This window comes from Sus scrofa, chromosome 4 (assembly GCF_054392235.1).
Source record: "Sus scrofa isolate SSC_HxYL_T2T_F1_AM1 chromosome 4, Sscrofa_HxYL_maternal_Yorkshire_Landrace_v2.0, whole genome shotgun sequence".
NCBI classification, from domain to species: domain Eukaryota; kingdom Metazoa; phylum Chordata; class Mammalia; order Artiodactyla; family Suidae; genus Sus; species Sus scrofa.
In genome coordinates, this window is record NC_139386.1 from 3,198,172 (window position 1) to 3,210,627 (window position 12,456).

General features: G+C 53.3%; 1 protein-coding gene across 8 annotated transcripts in view; it reads left to right on the plus strand.

Moving 5' to 3' along the window:
• TRAPPC9 (trafficking protein particle complex subunit 9) overlaps positions 1-12,456 on the plus strand; it is a 472,116-nt gene that overhangs the window by 61,691 nt on the left and 397,969 nt on the right. For 7 of the 8 annotated variants that reach the window (XM_021088861.2, XM_085021607.1, XM_085021609.1 and 4 more), the window contains 2 exons: positions 4,844-5,060; positions 10,938-11,081. In XM_021088861.2, coding sequence (XP_020944520.2) covers positions 4,844-5,060; positions 10,938-11,081 — 361 coding nt within the window. Of the gene's footprint in view, positions 1-4,843; positions 5,124-10,903; positions 11,082-12,456 lie in introns of all 8 variants that reach the window. The other variant, XM_085021612.1, reaches the window with a different exon arrangement.

Consider the following 12,456-nt stretch of genomic DNA (forward strand, 5'->3'; position numbering starts at 1 on the left):
GAAACTGAGATGAGTTCTCTTTGGGGAAGTTCGTTGTCATTGAGTGGAAGTCACAAGGAGAAGGATTTGGGCTCATCCTCAGAAGGCTTTTTTCTGATCGTCAGTGTGGGAGGGGTGCTGGGTCTGGCCGTGTTTGATTGAGATGCGATCTCTTTTATGTTTCATGTCGTGGTCCAGGACGCAGCAAGTGTCGGCTTGGTGGTGGGGAGACGGGGCTGCCCAGAGAATGGGGGTCCGCTCTGCGTTCAGTCTCCTGGGCTTCATCCTGGGGACAGTGCAGTCACTGCAGGATTTTAAATAGGGAGCAGCGTGCTTTAGCAGGTCACACTTAGAAGGCTCGGCAGGAGGTGATGTGGTGGCTCCGACCAGGGTTTCACTTTTCAAGTGTGTTTTCAAGCCCAGCTTTGTCACTCAGCCCTGGGACTTTGGACTTTTGGATTCATTTAAGGAAGGAGCAGAATTTATCCTGTTCCTTGGCGTAGTTTCCCACGGGCTTCCCAGGATGGTTGTGAAGGTGCAGTGAGATGATACGTGTACAGTGTGGGGCACGAAACCTGGCGCAAAGCCAGCGTCCGGCACATGTTGGTGGAGGCCCATTGCGGGTGCTGTAGTTGAGGGCTTGGTGACCAAGGACCGGCTGGGAGGGAGGGACAGGGAGGTCCCCGGGTGACGTGGATCTGGACCTGGGCCCGGAGAGGCCGGGCAGCGTTGCTTCCAGGCTGGGGCCCTGCGGAAGGACTGCCGCTGGGGTCTGAGGTGCCTTGAAACATCTCCGTGACGTGTCCCAAGCAAGCTGGACATACAGGTGTGGGGCTCGCTGGGAGGTCCAGGCCCAGCTCTGCACCTGCAGGTAATCGGGATCTGAGGACCCCACGGTGCTGATCACTGCAGGGAAGCCGTGCTTTACAGTCCAGGGGAACGGCGTCACTGCCCCGCCAGGGACACTCCCATTGCTCCGTTCGTCCCTCAGTCCGCTGATGCGATTCTTACCGCGTTTCAGTTTGTCCTTCCCTCTGGACTCAGATTCCACAGTCAAGAGCCAGCGAATCTCCCCTTTTTCCAGGAAGGAGACACATTTGGTCGGTACCCCTCCATAACTTGGTGAACTTAGTTGAGTTTTTTGTTTTAATCCTGTTTTATATTGGCCGTTTCCTGATAAGAGAGACATTTAAGCGAGCTGTTACTAAGAATTGCTGATTTTATCCAGTGTATGTATTTTATTAACCTTGCAGATTATGTCCTCATGTTCTGGCTTTGCCCCTTAATTTTGTATGCCCCTCTACGGCTCTATCTTATTTGGGGCCTTAATTATTATTTTTAATTTAAAAGGTCTATTAGCTTAAGAAAGAAAAGAAAAACGAATAACACATAGGTTTAGAAAGTTATCTAGTGTAGTTTCTATTTAGCCAGTATAAGGGTCTTGAAACTCATAAACCCTTCTTTGTACAAGTTCCTTCAAAGTTCTGATTAAGAGAGAAACCTTTTCTTCCCCGTCTTTCAAGTGGCATAGCTAATTGGCAGAAAGTGAGGGGAAATTCTCAGGAGCCAAAATAGGCAGTAGGCAGGAATTCTGGAAGGCGGGTGGGAGGGTTGGCAGACCCTCAGGGGAGGGCGAGACCCCCCCCCCCCACCAGGAGCCTCATTTACTAAAAGGGTGAACTGGAGAAAGAACCCCATCCTTCAAGGCAAGAAAATAAGGAAACTCAGATCTTGTTGGAGGGAAAAACCGTGAAACCCAGATGGAGAATTTAGCTTAAAGTCGTTCTGGTGACCACAGACGCCTGGCAGAAAAGTACAAATCCTCCCCCAGTGAGAAGTTGTGTTTTGAGAGGATCAATGAACAGTGAATATGGAAAAGGCCCACAGAGGCTTCTGGACAGAGGCTTCTGGACCGACCTCACTTCTCTCCCAAGGTCTTATTTAAATAACGACGAGGATGTTTCAAGGAGACGCCATAAGCGTATCTGTGGTTATCGCGCTCTGCCGGGAATTTGGAGCTGACTGTGGAGTGGTCTCCTCTGTTCTGCGGTTGTGTGAGCTTGGTGGAGGGAGGCCTTAGGCAGGAGAGGGGGGTAAGAGTGTGTGGAGGGGGACTTTCAGCTGTGTAGCCTTCTTTAGTTGGCTTTCAGCTGCAGGCTCCAGGAGTCATCACTGGAGAGGGTCGATTTTACGGAAGGTGGACCGGGAGGGGTCAGGACTCTGCAGAATGGTGAGGTGAACCCTGAGAAAGAGCCAGATCTGTGCAAACCAGGACACACACGGAGTCATACTCACTCACAGAGGCGGGGATGGGAAATGCAGGCAGCCCGTCCTGAGGACGAAGGGCCTGGATTTTAAGCTGGGTCGAGGGACCGCGATGCTCAGGAGGCCGGCTTTGACTTTGCTCTTTGGACGCCCTGCTCACCGCGGGTGCTGGCTGTGGTTTTCCTTCCTCTTTAAGGACTGTCAGGAGTGTGAAATAATGCTGCCGCTTTGGGACAGGGCAGGTGGTCCTGTGGGTGGGGGGGGCGGGTGGAGGTTAAACCTGCACATGAATCGTACAGGACAAGACAGGAGTGACGAATGGGGTCCCGGATGGTTATGAGGATTTAGGGGAGACGTGGCAGCCAAAGTCATCGAGAGGCTTCTTGCCTTTTTTTTTTTTTTTTAACAATTTCAAAGCATAGTTGATTTACAGCGTTGTGCCAATTTCTGCCATACAGCAAAGTCCTACGTATGTATGTGTGTACATCCCTAAGACAGGCTCTTTGGAGAGGTGGCATCGGAAGGGCCCTCTGAACGAGGAGTCAGACCTGCAGGTGTGGGGCCCTCCGCACCGAGGCGGTGGGAGGGTGCAGGGCGCCCACCGCCTGGGTTTTTCAGCTCTGCCCGGGGCATCTTGTCTGGTTGGTTCCTTTTCATTCTGTGTCTAAGGGAGGGTCTGTCGTCATGGTGTGTTTTGTCTCACTTGGAGCAGTTATTTCATTTCCTTGTTCACTGATGTTTTGTCGCTGTCCCCGTGGGCAAGTGTCGTTGCCGGTTGTGTTCCTGCTGAATCCCCAGCCCCATTCGTGGAGAGCACAGAGAAGGTATTCGGTGCACGCGACAGATGAGAAAACAGATGAAGTCAAGTCGTTCCACTGGCCAGGCCCCTGGCAGGCGGTGGGACCTAGAGTCACAAAGGCGGATTGGGGTCACTCAAGAGGGCCTGGCATGCAGAAGGCGTTAGGAGGGGTTTCTGGGTCTTTCTGTGATGGGTGCCGGGCTCTGTACTGTGCTTCTGGAGTATTTGTCTGGCAGTCGCATGTGGGTGAATCAAGGAAGGAGAGGCGGCTGTTAGGGACACCATGGGGACGAGGCTCCCAGGTGAGGGCTGTGAGGCCTGGTGAGGGCACGTGCCATGGGCCTGGGGGAGCAGGGTGGCTGGAGGGCTCCCAGACGCTACTTCTATGCACTGTGCCTCTGTCTGCACAGAAATATCCGGGAGACACATCGGCCGTCGGGGTGAGAGAGGGAGACCGCTCCCTCAGGCGGGGTGGCCTTGAGCAGCAGCGAGGCCCTGGCCGTCCCTGCTCCCTAGAGGTAGCTGTGGCCTGGGCAGCTGGGTGCTGGGCAGTAAGCAGGTCCCCACCCCAAACTCAGGTCTTGTCTGTGACACTTCTTGGCTGTGGGATTTTGCACAGGCTGGTAACGCTTCTCTCAGCTTCAGATTTCCTTGTCTAGGAGCTGGGGTAGTTTGAGTTTCTGGGATTATTGCAATGATTCAATAAGGTATGTGGGTTTGCTGGCAGGTAGTCGGTGCTTAAGAAACAGTTATTGGGGAGTTCCCGTCGTGGCGCAGTGGTTAACGAATCCGACTAGGAACCATGAGGTTGCGGGTTCGGTCCCTGCCCTTGCTCAGTGGGTTAACGATCCGGCGTTGCTGTGAGCTGTGGTGTAGGTTGCAGATGCGGCTCGGATCCCGCGTTGCTGTGGCTCTGGCGTAGGCCGGTGGCTACAGCTCCGATTCAACCCCTAGCCTGGGAACCTCCATATGCCGTGGGAGCGGCCCAAAAAATAGCAACGATAAAAGACAAAAGACAAAAGACAAAAAAAAAAAAAAAAAAAGAAGAAACAGTTATTGAAGTTCCCTGGTGGCCGAGACCAGCTCAGCAGGATGGGGCTGAAGAACGGGTGCTGTGGAACTTAAGGAAAAAAGTTAACATAACGTAAGACACAGAGACATTTATCTTAAGTAAGGGTGGGAACCGGGGGACTCAAGGTCTCTGGAACCAAGAGCCCCGCCTCAAGAAACCACACCAGTTTTATATGACGCTTTTGATGAGATCACGTGAGGAGGGGCTCTGGGTGGATGCTCAAGCAGGAAGATTGGAAAAGCCTGTCTCACGACACCTGGCGGCACAGTGGGTTAAGGTTCTGGTGGCGTCACTGCAGTGGTGCAGGTTGGATCCTTGGCCTGGGAACGGCTGTGTGCTGTGGGCGTGGCGAAAAAACCAACAACTTAACAACAAGCACAAGTTGTTCTTATGACCTCATAGGGTTGTTGGGACAGTTTCACTTGGGTCGTGGGTGAGAGAAAACTCTTTGAGATCCGTGAAATCTCAAGTCCAAGTTCGGGGTGGTCCTCAGAGCAAGTCCCTGTCTTGTTCCCTGGTTCTGTGTGTTTTGTGTTCTGACAAGTTTTGTACGTGATGAAGCTTCCCACCCGAACCCCGCCAGCGGGTCCATGCTCTCCTGGCCCCGGCCCTGGCGGCGCCGGCCCGGTTCCCCCTCTCCTTCGCGTGTCGCCAGGTCTCGGTCTCGTGGGGGTTTCCGGCTTCCCTGTGAGGTTCACCCTGCTGCCCTCTGCCCTGCCCTGTGCCAGCTCTCGGAGGAGGAGCGGATCCAGCGCTACAGCATCCTCTCCGAGCTCTACGAGTTGATCGGCTTCCACCGCAAGTCCGCCTTCTTCAAGCGCGTGGCTGCCATGCAGTGCGTGGCCCCCAGCATCGCGGAGCCGGGCTGGAGGGCCTGCTACAAGCTCCTCCTGGAGACGCTTCCTGGCTACAGTCTGTCCCTGGATCCGCAAGACTTCAACAAAGGTACTGTTGCCGAAACTCACTTTAGTCCGACTACCGGCGGGTGGGCCGGGCCCTGCTCTGCCCGTGGGGCGCGGTGGCCGGTGCCGGGGTCCCGAGACGACGGAGCTGCCCGGCGCGTTTGATCATAAAGTGGTGACGTGGCGGAGCTCTGCTTGGGGGCTGGCAGTCTTAAATCTGTGCTCGCTGCCGGGGTCGTCAGGCATCCCTTCTACCTGTCGTGTTCGCTTCAGCCAAGTCAGCTGGAGTCAGGCGACCCAGAGCAGAGTGGGGTCTGTGTACACGTACAGGTGTGCGCTTGGTGACAAAGCCGTACCTGCGGTGTGAATGCAGGGAAGTAGTACGTGTTAAGAGTAAATCTCACAACAGGTGCACACACGCGTGAGGTCCAGTTTCAGGCAGCAGGTGGTTAGCAGGAGAAAACCCATATGGGTTCCTGTCTTAGGCAGGACTGCAGAGCCCTCCCCTCCAGGTCTCGCCGAGAGTCGGCAGCCCAGGCTTCTAGGTGGGAAGAGACCCGAGGCGCCGGCCAAATTTTTGTCCCAGGGCAAGACGAGTTCTCCAGCTTGTGTTTTGTATGGGCACCTGTGCCCTCCCGAGGAGCCCGTGGTCCAGGTGACAAGTCCAGTTCTACTTTTGGATAATAATTTTTTTTTGTCTTTTCTAGGGCCACATACGGCCTATGGAGGTTCCCAGGCTAGGGGTCCGAGCCGCGTCTTCGACCTACACTATAGCTCACGGCAACGCCGGACCCTTAACCCACTGAGCGAGGCCAGGGATTGAACCCGCAACCTCATGGTTCCTAGTCGGATATGTTAACCATTGAGCCACGACGGGAACTCCCTACGTTTGGATAATTCTGATGACGAGGCCTCGCCCCTGACCTTGAGGGGACGTCCCCGTCCTCCTGGCTCTGGCTGCTGGGGTCGGCGGCCGGCTTTCCCTTGTTGTAGTTGCCTGGAGCTGCGTGGTGTGTGAGGTGAGGGGACCAGTGGGGACGGGGACAGCGCCTGCCCTGTGAGGTACAACCAGGCGGTTCCTCGCCTGCGTCCGCCCTCCCGGTGTTCGTGGACGCAGCCCTGGGCTTTTGTCTTTGGCTGTGCTGCCTGTGCAGGCGCCGTGCTCACTGGGGCGGGGGTCAGTTCATGTGGCCTGAGTGCTTTCCGTTTCCGAGTCCATCTCCCCCGGGGGAGGCTTGGTCAAGTCCTTGCTCTTCATCTGAGCGGCGGGGAAGCTCGGGTTCTGCTTCCCGGGGGAGGGGGGTTGCTGTAAGGACTGGGCGGGGCCGTCCCTGGAGGATGCTCAGGACGCTGCTCAGCAGGGACTGTGGGGGTCGGGTGGGGTCTGATGCCATCGCTTCCTCCGGGGCCCCATGAAGCTGGAGTAGAGTGAGCTGAAGGCCCGGCCCCGTGGGAAGTGCCAGCCCTGTGAGAAGGCGTGTTTGCTGCCCTCCCCCCCCACCCCTGGTGCAGTGGTGGATTCCAGGGCGCAGGAGCTGGACAAGCCCTGGAGAGTGGCGGGGCTTCCGTCTGGAAGGCTGGGCAGTGCTGGGTAAGAGATGAGAAGGAAGGGCAGGGGTGGTGTCCACGCGTCTCTGGGCCGTATTCTGGAGAAATCCCCGGTGTAGGTTGGCGTTGGGGGAGAGAGGAGGGTGTTTCTGGGCAGGCACATTGCCGCTTGGTAGAGAGATGAGGGCATTCTGAGTTGCCACCTGTGCCGGGAACCCCACCTGGTGAGCCTCTGGGAGGCTCGGGAAGGATGGCCGTTGCTTCCAGTGACGTCTGCATCCGTCCAGCGTAACGTGGGCTGGCTCCAGTCGGAGCTGCCTCCCAGGCTTCTGCAGTTGTACCAGGCCCGTCCCTCCTCTGCTCCCTGGGCCGGGCCAGCTGTACGCACCACCCGGGCCCACTGCCGGTCTCCTCCCGGCCCTTCACCCCTGCACCCAGTCGTCCTCAGGGCTGTGGGACGTCATCTCTCCAGGAGGTCCCTGTCACCCCGCAGCCTAAATGCCGTCCTTTTTCTCTTTCATTGACTCCTGTTATTTCTTAATAGCATTGACTCGTAAAAACATTAAACGAACTGGGCAGTGATTAAATGTCCGTCTCCCCCACCGGGGAGGCTGTGTGCCCTGGGAGAGCAGAGACCCTGTCCTCACTGCGTCCCATGCTGGCATGTGGCAGGTGTCCCCGAAAACCCGAGGGACGTGGGACCAAACCTGATGAGCAGTTACCATGTCAAGTGCTTGTTGCCATTTATTGAAGAGTTTCTTTTTTTAAATTTAATTTAATTCTTTATTTTATGATTTTTATTTTTTCCATTATAGTTGATTTACCGTGTTCTGTCAAACTTTATTTTATTTTAATTAATTAATCTTTCTGTCTTTTTCCAGGGCCGCACCCGCAGCATATGGAGGTTCCTAGGCTAGGGGTCTATTCAGAGCCGTCGCCGCCGGCCTACTCCACAGACACAACAATGTGGGATCTGAGCCGTGTCTGCGACCTACACCACAGGTCATGGCAACGCCGGATCCTTAACCCACTGAGCAAGACCGGGGATCAAACCTGCACCCTCATGGTTCCTAGTCAGATTGGTTAACCACTACACCATGATGGGAACTCCTATTTTATTTTATATTTTTATTTTTTCCATTATGGTTGATTTACTGTGTTTGAGAGTTGGTTTCTTGACCTTAATTTTCAAATCATAAGAACGAAGTATGTTTCTTTTGAAAAATAAAACAGATAAGCATCCCTGCGTGTGGTTGGTGCTTTTACTTAGCTTTCTGTTTGGGGGGGGACATTCACCATCATTTTGTGGCAGAGGTTGGGGACAAAAAGAGCACAAATAAAGTAAAAGCGATATGTGTCTTTTTAATAAGACATAAGAGTTACTTTAAACCCCATCGCCACTGTCGCTCTGAACCACTTCAACCATTTCTCAGAGCGTTAAATGGAAATCTACTAAAATCCTGTGCCCGTGGATAAAAGGGAGATTGTCAGTGGTCTCAGGACCTGAAATGTATTTCCCTCTTTCCCCAGCTGGCTGAGGGGCGTCGAGGAGGTGGGAACACGGAAGTGTACGCGTGCGTTTGCCGGCTTAACCGGCCGCTCGTCACCGTTTTAATCTCACTGGTGTTGCTGTAGTGAAGCGTTTTGATCCTGCCTTGTGCACAGGCAGCCTTTTCCCGGACGAGGGATTAATTTTTCCCAGGAACTCTTTTGAAAGGGAGTGGCAGCGTACACGGGTTTGCTAAAAGGCAGTTGGTGTCATAAACTCTCACGCTGGGGAACTTTTGAATGTAAGAGTGTTGAAAATTTCATCCCTGGGTCATATGCTGCACATCTGTCTAGAATAAAAAGATTCAGATTTTATAGGAGGAGTAATTGGAATCACATAGAAATTACGCCTTGCACACCGTTTGGTGTTAAGAAAACTTATGCTCAGTCTTACCGTAATTGCTTGCGGTAGGAACTGGATCCTTAACTCTTTAAAAAAATCCTCCAAGTGGTATTCGTCCCATTCTTGACCCGGTAGCGTTGAGATTCGTTGTTAGGTTGCGTCGTTTGGAATTCCGGGCTAGGTTAGTCCGCACTGGTTTCAGCCTCTTCGTCCTTTTTATTTTTATTTATTTATTTTTGTCTTTTTTTTTTTTTTTTTTTTTGTCTTTTTGTCTCTTTAGGGCTGCAACCTTAGCACATGGAGGTTCCCAGGCTAGGGGTCTAATCGGAGTGTAACCACCAGCCCACACCACAGCTGCAGCAATTGAGATCCAAGTCGTGTCTGCGACCTACACCACAGCTCACAGTAACACCGGCTCCTTAATCCACTGAGGGAAGCCAGGGATCGAACCCGGATCCTCACAGATGCTAGTCGGGTTTGCTACTGCTGAGCCACAACGGGAACGCCTCTTCGTCCTTTTTAGCCTCTCGTATTTCGTTTTGGCCTTGGATCTTTTGACACCGTGGAAGAACTGCAAGGCCTTCTCCTTCTCTCCTGTCGTTGTCTGCAAAGATTTCTGTGAGGTAGCTGACGAGGGCGGTAGGGTTTTTGTGTCTGAGTAGGGTTGGTCAGCTCTAAGAATGTCAGTGAATAATAAGTGGTATTCAATGGATAGTTTAAAATGATGAGATAATTTAACTACACACAAATTGGAATAGTACAGTGGGCCCATCACCCAGATTAAGTCATTAACAAGATTTTGCCATATTTGCTTTATTCATACCTTCCTTTTTCTTTTATTTGTTCTTTGTTGAACTATTTCATAGCAAATCCCAAAAATCATGTCATTTTACCCCACCTACCAAAGTAGGTATGTCTGAAAAACAGGGGCCTGTTCTTTCATGAGGCTTTCAACTTGACCCATGAGCCAGTTTAGCACCAAAAATGTACCAGACATCTTACTAGGCATTGAGGACACATGGGTGAATAAGACACCATCCTGCCTCCCAAGGAAATTAAGGGCTGATGGGAGAAACAGACACACGAGCTTACAGGGGCCTCTCTTACCTGCCACATAGCACCTGTGGGACAAACTGTACGATCCGGTGGAGAGTCACTGAAGGGACTGGTCAGGCTGGTAGGGCGGGCGGAGGGAGAGGCAGGAAGGGCCCTGAGAGGAGGAATCCTTTCCCCCAACCTTTCTACCAAGCGCCCTGGGGCCCTGGACCCACAGCACTGAGTGGTTGCTGTTTATTTTCCATTCCTGTTGCCATGTCTTCTTCATGAAGGATTTTAAGGTCAGAAATATTGAAAAGCAGTAATTGTTGCCAAAAGGGATGAAATACTCTAAAATCCTATGATCTTTTATTTTTTTGGTCTTTTTCTATGGCCGCACCTGCGGCATATGGAGGTTCCCAGGCTAGGGGTTCAATTGGAACCACGGCCGCTGGCCTACACCACAGCCACAGCAACACAGGATCCTTGCTGCATCTGCGACCCACACCACAGCTCACGGCAACGCTGGATCCTTAACCCACTGAGTGAGGCCAGGGATCAAACCCAAAACCTCATGGTTCCTAGTCAGATTTGTTAACCACTGAGCCACGACGGGAACTCTTAAAATCCTGTGATCTTAGGAGAGACTTTTCAATGTCTGAGCAGCCGATTGCCCCCACCTCTCATTTCCAACACGCTAAGTTATTTTGGAAGGAGCAGCCACAAGTTTGTAGGTCACCTTTTTTTTTTTTTTTTTTTTTTTCTAATTTAACTTTCTACTTTTCTGTGCTTGTACTTTAGAGAAATGCTGTGCTTTTTAATTTTGTGTCCTTGGTTGTCGACAATGGCCCATCAATTATCAATATCTTTCTTGAAAAAAGAAAGTATGCTGTGTCTCAGATACATGCCATTGAAAACACAGTATTTTGTTCTAACCTTATCATAATTACTTCAAAATGAGTTGTTTTTAAAATTGCAGAAGAGGAGTTCCCGTTGTGGCCCAGCGGAAACGAATTTGACTGGTATCCATGAGGATGTGGGTTTGATCCCTGGCCTCGCTCAGTGGATTAAGGATCTGGCGTTGCTGTGGCTGTGGTGTAGGCTGTCAGCTGCCGCTCCTATTTGACCCCTAGCCTGGGAAACCTCCACATGCTGTGGGTACAGCCCTAAAAAGACAAATAAATAAACAAATAAATAAATAACTAAAATTGGAGAAGAGAAAGTATAACGTTTGTTTGAACGTGTGAACACGTGTCCCGTAAGCACCAAGTTCCAGGATAAGCACGGGGATACTTTGGTTGCCCTTTGAGTTTGAGGGTTGAGGCATCTGTCTTGAAATCACCGGGTCTTACCCATTAAACACAGTTCTGGAAAGGCTCACGTGTTTGTCTGTTGCCAGCGTGCACGCCAAGGCTCTGCTCTGATGCCCTGTGGCTTCTGTTGCAGGCACGCACCGAGGCTGGGCCGCCGTCCAGATGCGTCTCCTTCACGAGTTGGTCTACGCGTCCCGGAGAATGGGGAACCCCGCCCTCTCGGTCAGGCACCTGTCCTTCCTGTTACAGACCATGCTGGACTTCTTGTCAGATCAAGGTGAGTGTGTTCAGGCACTAGTTTTCTCCAGGGAACGTGCAAGTGTGTACTCTTTTTTTTTTTTTTTTTTGTCTTTTTGCTATTTCTTTACCCAGCTCCCGTGGCATATGGAGGCTCCCAGGCTAGGGGTCCAATCGGAGCTGTAGCCACTGGCCTACGTCAGAGCCACAGCAACACGGGATCCAAGCCGCGTCTGCAACCTATACCACAGCTCATGGCAACGCTGGATCCTTAACCCACTGGGGAAGGCCAGGGATTGAACCTGCAACCTCATGGTTCCTAGTCGGATTCCTAACCACTGCACCACAATGGGAACTCCAAGAGTGCACTCTTGATGCTGACCCCCGGCCCCATCAGCATGGGCTCAGGATGGGGTGTGTGGGTGTGGGTGTGCCTGTGTCTGGGTGTGTGCACGCACGTGCCCCTGGCTCCTTGCCCTCCATGCTATCTCCTCCTGGGGGCCCCCGCCCCACATGCTCCGTGTGGGCCCCTGGCCTTTTGACATGGTCTAGAGCGTGATGCTCAGAGGGTGATATTTGCATGCAAAGGACCCTGCGCGGTGACTCTGCACGGTGGCCCCATGGTCCTGGCACCCAGATGGGACACAGACCCTGGCCCCTCACTGTCCCTTCTGGTCCCAGCTCCCTGGAGGGAAGCATCTGCGGAGACTCCGGGCACTCGCCTCCCTCGTCATCGTCCTCCCATGTTCCCGGGGGGCACGTGTGTTTGGGTTTCAGTCACACCCCGCTTGTTTCCAGCCCAGGCCCCACCCCGAGCCCAGGGTTCATTTGCTGCCCGGTGTCCCACAGGCGCTTGGAGACCAGCTGCCTGATGCCAGCGACCTTCCCGCCCTGGCACTCCTGCCCTAAGCCGTGGTCCTCCCCTGGCAGCCCCCGCCCCTGCGTGCTCGCAAACACGCATCTTCTTCCCGAGGACGGCCTTCGCCCTCCCGCCCCCCGGCCGGGAACCCCCCTGGGCGGCCTTCTGCGGCCCCAGGGCCCGGCCTGTGGCTCCTCGTCTCTCCTGTCGTGCACGTCTCACGTTGCAGTGACAGAGCCGAGCCGGTGCCTGTCTTCCCGCAGAAGCTCCGCGCGAGAAGGAACCTGCCCGTTACTTGAGGGCATGAGATCTAGTGACTAAAGACCCTGGGTTTAGGAGGAGAGAAACTTGGGGCCTTTGACCCCGTAGAAGACGCTGCTGTCTCCATAGAGGCCTGTGTGTGATGGTCTTTGGTTAATTGGAGTCTTTGAGAAAAGGACAGAGTCGGGGCACCGTGGGTTCTTTCCTGTCACCCCAGCCTCTGCTCACCGTAACCTCAGATCAGCCACGAAACTCTTCCCGGGCCTTCGTTTTCTCATTCGTCCAACAAGGATGT